Below are 12,687 nucleotides of genomic sequence, written 5' to 3' on the forward strand. Positions count from 1 at the left end.
TTTTCTTGCTACTTGGAGGTTTTTTTCTTCATTCATTCTTGTATTCAGGCTTTCAACCAGTAGACATAATTACTGAACACATAACACATATGTATCAAATATTCTACTAGGCAGTGATGCAGAAAGCAGACAGATAAGCCAGCAGTTATAATTCAATGTGAGCGTAATTATGATAGGGTGATGTATATAAGGTACTTGATAAAGTAACACAACAAAGTTTGTGGTGGTCCGGGAAGGCTTTCTGGAGGAATGTCTCTTAAGCTTGTGTTTAGATAAGGAGACTTTTGCATGACTAACTCAGATAAATGGGACTTTATTGCTCAAAGGCTTTCAACATAGGGATTATTCTGAAAATTTATTACTTAATTTAATGAAAGTTTTGTGCTTTGTCCCCCCACCCCCACTTTTTTTTAGGATTAGGAGAAACAACCTATGACGACAGGAACACATTCACATTATCATATGATGGATATCTGCACCACAAATTTATGTATTCAAATATCAAATTCAATCATGTAGAAAAAAGTGGAAATAGTCCAGCTTCAAAAGGTTTACTAACATTTGATGCTACTAGTGCTGGAGGATCACAGATGTCTGCTTCAGTTCATTTGGATACTAGAACGAAACAGCATTTGTATGTCAGAGAAATCAAGGTGGATGGAGAGTTTAGAGTCTCTTCATTCTATACAAAAGGCATTTGGGGCCTATCTTATCAGAGAGATCTTACTACAGACCAGCTAAATGGAGAATCCAACCTGAGGTTTGACTCTTCCTACCTCCAGGGTACCAACCAAGTGACTGGAAGATATGAAGATGGAGCACTCAACTTTATTTCCACCTCTGATTTGCAAGGTGGCCTCCTTAAAAATACAGCTTCCCTGAAATATGAGAACTATGAACTGACTCTGAAATCTGACACCAATGGGAAGTACAAGGACTTTGCCACTTCCAGCAAGGTGGATATGACCTTCTCTAAACAAAATGCATTGGTACGTTCTGAGTATCAGGCTGATTATAATGCACTGAGGTTCTTTGCCCTGCTTTCTGGATCACTCAATTCCCATGGACTTGAATTAAATGTTGACGTTCTGGGTACTGACAGAATTAACAGTGGTGCTCACAAGGCAACCCTAAGGATTGGCCAAGGTGGACTGTCTACCAGTGCAACTACCAACTTGAAGTACAGCCCATTGGTGCTGGAGAATGAGCTAAATGGAGGAGTTGGCCTCTCAGGAGCATCCATGAAATTAACAACAAATGGGCGATTCAGAGAACATAATGCAAAATTCAATCTAGATGGAAAAGTCACCCTCACAGAGGTATCCTTGGGCAGTGCTTATCAAGGAATGATTCTAGGTGTTGACAGCAAAAATATTTTCAACTTCAAAATCAATCAAGAAGGACTTAAGCTTTCAAATGATATGATGGGGTCATATGATGAAATGAAACTGGACTACACAAATAGTCTGAACATTGCAGGCTTATCACTTGGCATCTCTTCAAAACTTGACAACATTTTTAGCTCTGACAAATTTTATAAGCAAAATTTTAATTTACAACTTCAGCCCTATTCTCTTATAACTGCTTTAAACAATGATCTGAAATACAATGGTCTGGATCTGACCAACACTGGCAAATTACAGCTAGCACCTCTAAAGCTGAATGTGGGTGGTACCATCAAAGGAGCCTACCAAAATAATGAGATAAAACATATCTACACCATTTCTTACGCTGACTTATCAGCAAGCTATAAAGCAGACACAGTAGCTAAGGTTCAGGATGCAGAGTTCAGTCATCGGTTCAACACAGACATTGCTGGGCTATCTTCAGCCCTTGACATCAGTACAAACTATAATTCAGACTCACTGCATTTCAGCAATGTTTTCCATTCTGCAATGACACCATTTACAATGACCATTGATACACATACAAATGGCAATGGAAAACTGGTTCTCTGGGGGGAACACACTGGACAACTCTACAGCAAATTCCTGTTGAAAGCAAAACCTCTATCCCTTACTTTCTCTCATGATTACAAAGGATCCACAAGTCATCATCTCATGTCCAAAAGAAGCATTGACACTGCTCTTGATCACAAAGCCAGTGCCCTGCTTATTCCAACTGAGCAGACAGTTACCTGGAAACTGAAGACCCAACTGAACAAAAATGAATACAGCCAGGACTTGGATGCTTACAACACTAAAGAAAAAGTGGGTGTGGAACTTAGTGGACGTGCCCTGGCTGACCTCACTGTGCTGGACTCACCAGTGAATGTGCCATTTTTATTTACTGAGCCAGTCAATGTAATTGATGTGTTAGAGATGAGAGACGTTGCTGACCAACCCCAAGAATTCACTGTTGTAGCTTCTGTGAAGTATGACAAGAACCAAGATGTTCACACCATCAATCTCCCATTCTTGAAAATTCTGCCAGAATCTTTTGAGAGAAATCGAATAGCAATTATAGCTGTACTGGAAAGCATACAAAAAGAATTGAAACACATCAATATTAACCAATTTGCTAGGAAATACAGAACAGCCCTGGACAAAATTCCACAACAAGTTAATGATTATCTGAATGCATTCAATTGGGAGGCACAAGTTATAAATGCCAAGGAGAAACTAACTGCTTTCACACAAAATTACAGAATTACAGCAAATGATCTACAAATCGCATTAGATAATGCCAAAATCAACTTGAATGAAAAACTGTCTCAACTAGAGACATATGTGATACAATTTGATCAGTATATTAAAGATAATTATGACCTGAATGATTTAAAAATAACCATTGCTAAGATTATTGACCAAATCACTGAAAGATTAAAATTTCTTGATGAATATTATCATATTCGTGTAAACTTAATAAAAATAATCCATGATCTATATGTATTTGTTGAAAAGATTGATTTTAACAAAATTGGAAGTAGTACTAAAGCTTGGATTCAAAATATGGATACTAAATATCAAATCAGAATCCAGATACAAGAAAAACTGCAACAGCTCAGAACACAGGTACAGAATGTAGACATCCAGCACCTTTCCGAAATGTTAAAACAACAATTTGAGATTATTGATACCAGAATGGTTTTAGATCAATTGAGAACTACAATTCCAATTCAAAGAATAAAGGACATTATCGATTATGTTAAACACTTCATTATAAATCAGATTGAAGATTTTGAAGTAACTGAGATCATCAATGATTTTAGAGCCAAAGTCCATGAGTTAATTAAGAAGTATGAAATAGACCAACAAATTCAGGTTTTAATGGATAAATCAATACAGTTGGCCCACCAATTTAAGTTGAAGGAAACTCTTCAGAGGCTAAGCAATGCCCTAAAACAAGTTGAGATAAAAGCTTACTTTGAGAAATTGGCTGGGTATATTTATAACAATGTCAAAAAGCTTAAAGCATTGAATTTTGAAAAGTTTATGATAGATGTAAACATATTCCTTGACATGTTGGTAAAGAAATTAAAGTCATTTGATTACAACCAGTTTGTGGATGAAACCAACAAGAAAATCCATGAAGTGACTCAGAGAATCAATCATGAAATTCTGGCTGTGGAGCTACCACAGAAAGTTGAAGCCTTAAAAGTGTTTGTAGAGGAGGTCAAAGCAGTGATTTCAGTCTATCTCAAAAACCTTAAGGACACCAAATTAACCTTACTCCTTGACTGGCTACAAGATGCTTTTGGTTCAGCATCTTTTATTAGCATGAAAGCCAAATTCCGTGAGACCCTAGAAGATATACGAGACCGAGTGTACCAAATGGACATTCAGCAGGAACTCCAGCGATACTTGTCTCTGATAAGCCAGGTCTACAGAACCCTTGTCACTTATGTTTCTGATTGGTGGATTCTTGCTGCTAAGAACCTTACTGACTTTGCAGAACAGTATTCTATCCAAGACTGGGCTGAAAACCTGAAACGACTGGTAGAACAGGGATTCATATTTCCTGAAATCCAGACCATGTTCTGGACCATGCCTGCCTTTGAAATCAGTCTTCGTGCTCTTAAAGAAGCCACTTATCAGACTCCTGACTTCACAGTTCCCCTGACAGATTTGAGAATTCCATCAGTTGAGATAAACTTCAAGACATTGAAAGATATAAAAATCCCATCCAAGTTTACCACACCAGAATTTACTGTCTTCAATACCTTTCACATTCCTTTCTTTACAATTGACTTGGTAGAAATTAAAGTAAAGCTCATCAGAACCATTGACCAAATGCTAAGCAGTGAGCTGCAGTGGCCTGTTCCAGAAGTGTACTTAGGGGATCTGAAGGTGGATGACACCTTTCTTGCGACAATCACTCTGCCAGACTTCTCTTTGCTAGATTTCACAATTCCGGAAATTGTAATCCCAAATCTCAACCTTAGAGACTTTGAAGTCCCCAGTCTATACATACCAGAATTCCAGCTTCCCCAAATCTTCCATACAATCCAACTACCCACTTTTGGCAAGCTGTATGGTACTTTGAAAATCCAATCTCCACTTTTCACACTAGATACAAATGCTGGCATTCAAAATGTGACCACTTCGGTGAACAAGGCAGAGATTGTGGCTTCCTTCATTGCCAAAGGGGAATCCAAATTAGAAGTTCTCAATTTTGATTTTCAAGCAAATGCACAATTGTCAGACTCTGAGATCAATCCAATGATTGTGAAGGAATCTGTGAAACTCTCCAGCAAGTACCTGAAAACAGAGCATGCAAGTCAAGTGCTATTTTCTGAAAATGCTATCGAGGGAAAATCAGACACAATGGCAAGTTTACAAACAGAAAAAAATACACTGGAGCTTAGTAACAGTGTGCTCCTCAACATAAACCAACAGTTTACTTTGGATAGCAACACAAAGTATGTCCACAAATTGAACATCCCCAAATTGGACTTTTCCAGTCAGGCCGACCTGCGCAATGGAATGAAGACACTGGTGGAAGCTGGACACATAGTGTGGACTTCTTCTGGAACAGGGTCATGGAAATGGGCCTGCCCCAAATTTTCTGATGAAGGAACACATGAATCACAAATAAGTCTCACTGTGGAAGGACCCATCACTTCCTTTGGTTTGTCCAATAAGATCAACAGTAAACACCTAAGAGTTAACCAAAATTTGGTTTGGGAATCTGGGTTCCTCAACTTTTCTAAATTTGAAATTGAGTCACAAGCTGAATCCCAGTATGTAGGCCGTAGTGTTCTAACTGCCAAAGGCACAGCACTGCTTGAAGACATGAAGGCTGAGATAAGTGGCAACCATGATGCTCATTTAAATGGGAAAGTTATTGGAACTCTGAAAAATTCTCTTTTCCTTTCAGCACAGCCATTTGAGGTCACAGCATCTACAAACAATGAAGGGAATCTAAAAGTTAGTTTTCCATTAAAATTGACAGGGAAGATAAACTTCCTGAATAATCATGCACTGCTTCTGAGTCCTAGAGTCCAGCAAGCAAGTTGGCAAGCCAGTGCCAGGTTCAATCAGTATAAATACAATCAAAATTTCTCTGCTGTAAACAACGAGAACACCATGGAAGCACACGTAGGAATGAATGGTGAAGCCAATCTGGATTTCTTAAATATCCCTTTAACAATTCCTGAGATGACTCTACCTTACACAACACTCAAAACTCCCCATCTGAAAGATTTCTCATTATGGGAAAGAACAGGCTTGAAGGAATTCTTAAAAACAACAAAGCAATCTTTTGATTTAAGTGTAAAGGCTCAGTATAAGAAAAACAAAGACAAATATCCCATCTCAATTCCTGTGGATATTTTTAATGAGTTTATGAGTCAGAACATCAAATCTTTCAACAAGCATTTTGAGAAAGGCAGAGACAATGCATTAGATTTTCTTACCAAATCCTTTAATGTCCTTCATGTCCCTAGGAGTCTTCACAAACGTTCCTTTCCAGATTTCAAGGTACCAAGAACCTCAAACAACATCTTTATTCCAGCCATGGGCAATATTACCTATGATTTTTCCTTTAAATCAAGTATCATCACATTGAATACCAATGCAGGACTTTATAATCAGTCAGATATTGTTGCTCATTTTCTTTCTTCCTCTTCTACCTTTATTAATCCACTACAGTACAAATTAGAGGGCACCTCAAGTTTGACAAGGAAACGAGGGTTGAAGTTAGCCACAGCTTTGTCTCTGAGTAACAAATTTGTGGAAGGCAGTCATGACAGTACCATTAGCTTAACCAAGAAAAACATGGAAGCATCTGTAACAACAACTGCGAAAGTCCAAATTCCAATTTTGAGAATGAATTTCAAGCAAGAACTTAATGCAAATACCAAGTCAAAGCCTACTGTCTCTTCAGCTATTGAGTTCAAGTATGATTTCAATTGCTCCAAGCTGTACTCTACTGCTAAAGGGGCAGTTGACCACAAACTCAGCTTAGAAGGTCTCACTTCCTATTTTTCCATTGAATCGTCTACCAAAGGAGATGTCAAGGGTACAGTCCTTTCAAGGGAATATTCAGGAACTATCAGCAGTGAGGGTAACACATACTTGAATTCCAAGGGCACTCGGTCTTCAGTGAAGCTGCAAGGAGCTTCCAAAGTTGATGGTATCTGGAATGTAGAAGTTAAAGAAAATTTTGCTGGAGAAGCCAATCTCCGACGCATATATGTCATCTGGGAGCACAATACAAAAAACCTGCTATGGCTCTCAGACAATTTTTTTACATCTGGTGAGCATACAGGCAAAGCCACTCTGGAACTCTCCCCATGGAAAATGTCAGCTCTTGTTCAGGTTCATTCAAGCCAGCCCAATTCCTTCTTTGATATCCCCTACTTTGGCCAGGAAGTAATTTTGAATGTTAACACCGAGAACCAGAAGGTCAGCTGGAAAAGTGGGGTCCAGGTTCTTGCTGGGTCTCTCCAGAACACTGTACAGTTTTCTAGTGACCAGCAAGAGGTATGTCTTGACATTGCAGGATCCTTAGAAGGACACCTGTCATTTCTCAAAGAAGTCATCCTACCAATTTATAACAAGAGCTTATGGGATCTCCTCAAGTTGGATGTAACCACCAGCATTGACAGGAGACAGTATTTTCATGCTTCAACTGCCCTTGTGTACACCAAAAACCCCAAAGGCTACTATTTTTCTTTACCTGTGCAAGAACTGGCCAATGAGTTCATTATCCCTGGACTGAACATAAATGATCCAGACTCAGTTCTTAACATTCCTACTTTCAACATCCCATTTACAAATCTTCAGATTCCATCATACACACTTGACTTCAAGGAAATAAAAATCAGCAAGAAGCTAAGTACGTCATCATTTGACCTCAACATGCCAATACTACCCCAAGTAAAATTTCCAGAAGTTGATGTGTTGATAAAATATTCTGAACCACAAGACTCCTCTGCTCCCTTTTTTGAGGTAACAGTGCCTGGATCTCAGTTAATTGTATCACAATTGACCTTTCCAAAGAGTATTTCAGTTGACAGTACTCTATTGGATCTAAATAAAATGGCCAACAAGATTACAGACTTTGATTTGCCAACTATCACTGTGCCTGAGCAGACTATTGAGATTCCTTCCATTAAGCTATCTGTACCTGCTGGAATCTTCATTCCCTTTTTTGGATCACTGACTGCTCGTTTTGGAGTGGCCTCTCCCTTATATAATGCCACCTGGAGTGCTGGCTTGAAAAACAAAGAAGATCACTTTGAAACATTTCTGGATGCCACATGCAGTTCAACCCTACAGTTCCTGGAGTATGATCTAAATAGTAAGTAAATGTTTTTACTAATCTCCTAAATACTGTGTGTTCTCAGTAATAATTGTAAGTAAATAATTGATCATTTCAACATGATTTGTTGTTGTTAAGCACCGTCGAGTCAGTTCTGACTCACAGGGACCCAGTACAGGGTTTCCGAGGAGTGGCTAGTGAGTTTGAACCACTGATCTTGCAGTTCAAACTGACCTTGCACTACAGTGTTTATCCTACAGCACCTCTCTATAGCAAAATTTAAAAGAATAGGGAAAGCCCACCCCCTCCACACACAGAGTAGACAACTTGGACATTGGCTACCCAAAATGGGGGTGGGGGCGGCTACAAAGGCAAGAAGTGACTGGCTTACAAGATTTCAAGAGGGAAACTAGAGCCAAGGGGCCTGGAGGAAGGCAGAATCTCCAGTGAGTAATATCCAGTCTTTCTAGGCGGAGCTGATAAAATGAAATGCAGATGGGTCTCTTGTGATACAATAGTGAATAATTGTTATCAGGACTGATTGTGAGCATTGGAAATGTAAAGGCAGGTGTTTTATAGCAAGGAAGGGAGTGACTAATAGTCTAGGAGTGGAGGTCCCTAGAACCATCAACAGGACCCTACCCAGAGAAGCAGTGATGCATGAGATGGAGGCAGAGATGATGACGTGGAACAAGGGGGACTTTAGATCCAGAGAGGGAGAGTGACCGTGTGCTGAAGACTGGTGTGTGTGTGTGTGTGTGGGGGGGGGGGGGGTAGTGTAGGAGGCAGGCTTGCAGGGTATACCCTTTGGTTGGTTGATGATGCATGGAGAGGAATGTAAAACTAATGTTCTCCCATGTAAACTATCAAATAATTCACAACAAAACATTAAAAAAAAAAAAAAAGAATAGGGAAAGCAATCCATATATAACTCACATGCAAAAGCCATACTGTAGAAAATTTATTAGCATTCACAAGAAGCACATAAAAAGATAATCAATTTTTATATAATAAAATGAAATTTATTTGTTAAAAATAAGTAACAAATAATTTTCTTATATTTATAAAAAGTCATAGCTTGCACATGGTATGTTTCAAACGTATAATTAGCATAATTGGTTAAAATGGAATCCTCCTTGTTATTTCAATGAAAATGTATGTGACCTATAGGTATTTGTCTAATGAACTATAATATCTCTCCTATACAGTTGTGGGAACACACAAATTTGAAGATGGCACATTGGTCTGTAAGACCCAAGGAACATTTTCACATCCTGACTTCAGCGCAGAATATAAAGAAGAAGGCAAATATCAAAGACTTATGTACGGAACTTTTGCTGAGAGTTCATATTTTTTCATAACTCATTATAAATTTTACCATCTCAGAATCCCTTCCATCATCACTCATCCGCTTGTCTGCTTTCAGGTACTGGGAAGGAGATACGCGCCTTGACATCACCAGCCCAAAATTCACTGACGTCTATCTGCGCTACCAAGTAGACGAGCACAGCCTCTCCTCCTCAGTAGCCTCCCCAGCCATAGGCACTGTATTTATGGACTTTAAAGAAGATAAAGATACTCTTAAATGGGACCTTTACTATCGCCCTCAGGTGAGTCCCAGCTAGTGGGTTAGACATCCCAAGAACAAATAGAGAGTTTGGATGGAGAAATTTAACTCTGTGTGAAGTATTCTCTCAGGGTGTTCAAAAACTACATGAAAAACAAACTGAATGAGACTTTTACTGATTTTAATAATTAGATGCAAATATTACATTCTACTACCATTTTATTATATAAATTACACCCATTTACATTCAAAGGAGCTCTGGTAGCATAGTGGTTATGAATCGGGCTGCTAACTTCACAGTCAGTCACCAGTTCAAAACTACCAGCTGCTCCGCAGGAGAAAGATGAGGCTTTCTGCTCCCATAAAGATTTACAGCCTCTGAAACCCTGCACAGGGTCGCTATGGGTCAGAATCGGCTCCACGGAACATAACAACAACTACCACTATAACTTAATTATTTAGGGACAAATATAGAAAGGTGAGGGTTGTGTTTCATCACCTAAAATCATGTGCAAACTCTCCCTTATGCAGAGTATATTTTTCAGATGATAGGTTCTGGATTACTTAAGGCTTAAAAATTCTTGTTTACATTAGAATTGTTAGATAAGATATGCCAAATGTCTCTCATGTCGTTTACAAGCTCTGTAGTAGCCGAATCAAAGATGCCATTAACAGAGAAGACATAATCAGGTTCTATTACAACAGTTTGTCAAAGACTTGGAGAACAAATGGCTTCTGATGTTTGTATTCTAGAAGCGTACTACACTGACTCTAGATTTGATCTTTTTTTGCTCTATTTTGTGCTCTTGAATTTGTCTTTCCTGGTCTCCTTTCTGCCTTCTCTGTTCCTTCTTTTCTTCTGATTTTCAGATTTTGGAAGGCCTTAATGTAAATGTCACTATGTAAACACCATAATTTTTTTCCCCCATCCTTTCTAGCACATGTGGTAAAGAAGAACTAATAATAGTGGACTTATTTAACCACAAAAAAAAAAAAAAAACATATGAACTGACATATGAACCATATGAATGATAAATCTTTTTTTTTTTTTTTTACTTTTTACTTTAAACTCCTCTGATTTCTACTTTTAGCTGATAATGAAGTATGAAGCTTTAGTGTAGTATGTTATATAATCAGGATAATTGAAAACATATTTTTTTAATTCTTTTTTTTGCTGATTTCAGTCTTCTACAGATAAAATACACTACATATTCAAAACTGAGTTGAGATACCAAGAGTCTGATGATGAAATTCAAATCAAAGTTAACTGGGAAGAAGAAGCAGCTTCCCAATTGCTAAATTCTGTCAAAGACAACGTGCCCGAAGCCACAAGGGCCCTTTATGACTATGTCAACACATACCACCGTGAGCATACAGGACTGGACCTGAGAGATGTGTCCCCACGACTCAGAAGAAGTCTGCAGAATGGTGCTGAGCAGACATATCAGAGGGCTGTGAGGTGGATTGATGAGGTGGAGATGGGGCTTCAGAGAGCTGCCAGCAACACTTCTAGGAACTATCAGCAGTGGAAGGACACAGCCCAGAATTTGTACCAGGACTATTTTCACAGTCTCACAAATAAGGCCTATGACAGTTCAATCCAAGTAATTCAGAAATACCATATAGCAGTCAAACATCTGATTGACTCACTTATCGAATTTCTGAGAGTCACTAGATTCCAGCTCCCAGGAAAAGCCAAGACATATACTGGAGATGAAGTCTGCACTATGATCATAAGAGAAGTAGGAAAGGTACTGTCTCAGTTAAATTCAGAAATCCAATATGGGCTAAAAATATTGGTGTCCTATTTCAAAGACCTAAGAGAGAAATCAGAATTTGTCAAGGACCTAACATTAAAATTTCCTTTTGATTCGACAAAGTACAAACTAGTCGATGAATTTCTGTGGTCTATAGAACTGTTGAAATCTTTTTCAGAAGATTTCCAAAAGACATTTGATGACCTTCAGTCTATCAAGAGTATAGAGATGCTCACTAATCTTCAGGTATTTCTACATAAATGTTTCTGGGTGATAGAAAGTAACATAATTCATTTAAAGGAGAAGAAACTGTCTTATTTCATTAATGGTTTCCAACATGATGTCATAGGAGGTTTCAACAAATACATTTCATACATTTTCAATTTCCTTAAAGAAAATCTATATCTTAACCTTTGTAAATTTAATGAACTTGTTCAAAACAAATTTCAGGAAGCTTCTCACGAGTTACAGAAGCTCCACCAGTATATAAAGGCTCTTCGGGAAGAATATTTTGATCCAAGTATGGTTGGCTGGACAATGAAATATTATGAAGTTGAAGAAAAAGTAATGAATCTGATCAAGCACCTAGTAATCATCCTCAAAGACTTGCATTCCAACTATGCTGACAGTGCTGCTCGCTTGGTATTTGGAAATATCCAGGAATATCTTTGTATCCTTATGGATGAAGAGGGGAAAGGGAATGAGAAGATGGCAGAGCTCTCAGCTCCTGCTCAGGATATAACAAAAAGCTGGACCACTACAGTGAAGGAAACCCTTTCTGCTTACCACCAACAGTTCAGATATAAACTACAGGGTCTGTCAGACCAACTCTCTGTTTGCTATGAAAAATGTGTTTCTGACATCCAAAGGGTGATTGACCTGACCATTCAAGAGTACCTCATGTTTCTGAGATATATCACCGAGTCACTGAAAAAGCTGCAATTGAACACAGCCAATGATTTGAGCCCCTACATCAAGGTTGCCCCAGGAGAACTCATTATTACTTTCTAATTTTTCCAAATAATTCTCATTTATTCCCCTGTCCCAATTAAACATTTACCTAGTTGGGGAAATAATTCAAACTGTTTGTGTTGATACAACCATATATTGAGCAAGGCTCTCAGAAATGTGGTGACCTGCTAGAAGTCACTAGACCAACACTTGCCACAGCTGGGTAGGAAGCCAGCCCTACAGCAAGCAGCTAACTACAAGCAAAACACATAAGAACCAGACCTGCACTGAAGCTGGCATCAGAGTTCTTAAGGTCTCTGGAGTCTTAGGAACATTTTTTCAAGTTAAACAAAATAATCATGTTATTTTGGTAAACTTGAGATGGGGATGGGGGGGCCACAAATAAATGAATTATGTACCATACCACTCAACGTGACGTATTTGTATTAAAAGATAAAGGTATAAGGGCATTGATTCAAATGTTCTGGCAATTCAAGAACTCTAGAAGAACATTCACTGTGGTTTGAGTGATAGAGTAAAAGGGGAAAATATTTTGCCATCTGAAAGGGCAGTAACTGATTGGTCTCAGGGATAGCATTTGCCAAGTGAGAAGGAAAAACTATTCACAAAATCTATCACATAATTTGATCTCAAAGAGTATCCATCTTGTCTTCATATGTTGCAAGATCTTTTTCAACAACCAAT

At 38.4% G+C, this 12,687-nt stretch overlaps 1 protein-coding gene across 1 annotated transcript in view; it reads left to right on the forward strand.

The window, feature by feature from the left end:
• APOB (apolipoprotein B) overlaps positions 1-12,042 on the forward strand; it is a 53,453-nt gene extending 41,411 nt beyond the window's left edge. Inside the window, exons 26-29 of the mRNA XM_006835248.1 lie at positions 415-7,746; positions 8,916-9,030; positions 9,134-9,317; positions 10,459-12,042. Coding sequence (XP_006835311.1) covers positions 415-7,746; positions 8,916-9,030; positions 9,134-9,317; positions 10,459-12,042 — 9,215 coding nt within the window. The remainder of the gene's footprint in view (positions 1-414; positions 7,747-8,915; positions 9,031-9,133; positions 9,318-10,458) is intronic.
• The last annotated feature ends 645 nt before the right edge of the window (positions 12,043-12,687 follow it).

This window comes from Chrysochloris asiatica, unplaced genomic scaffold (genome assembly GCF_000296735.1).
Source record: "Chrysochloris asiatica unplaced genomic scaffold, ChrAsi1.0 scaffold00016, whole genome shotgun sequence".
NCBI classification, from domain to species: domain Eukaryota; kingdom Metazoa; phylum Chordata; class Mammalia; order Afrosoricida; family Chrysochloridae; genus Chrysochloris; species Chrysochloris asiatica.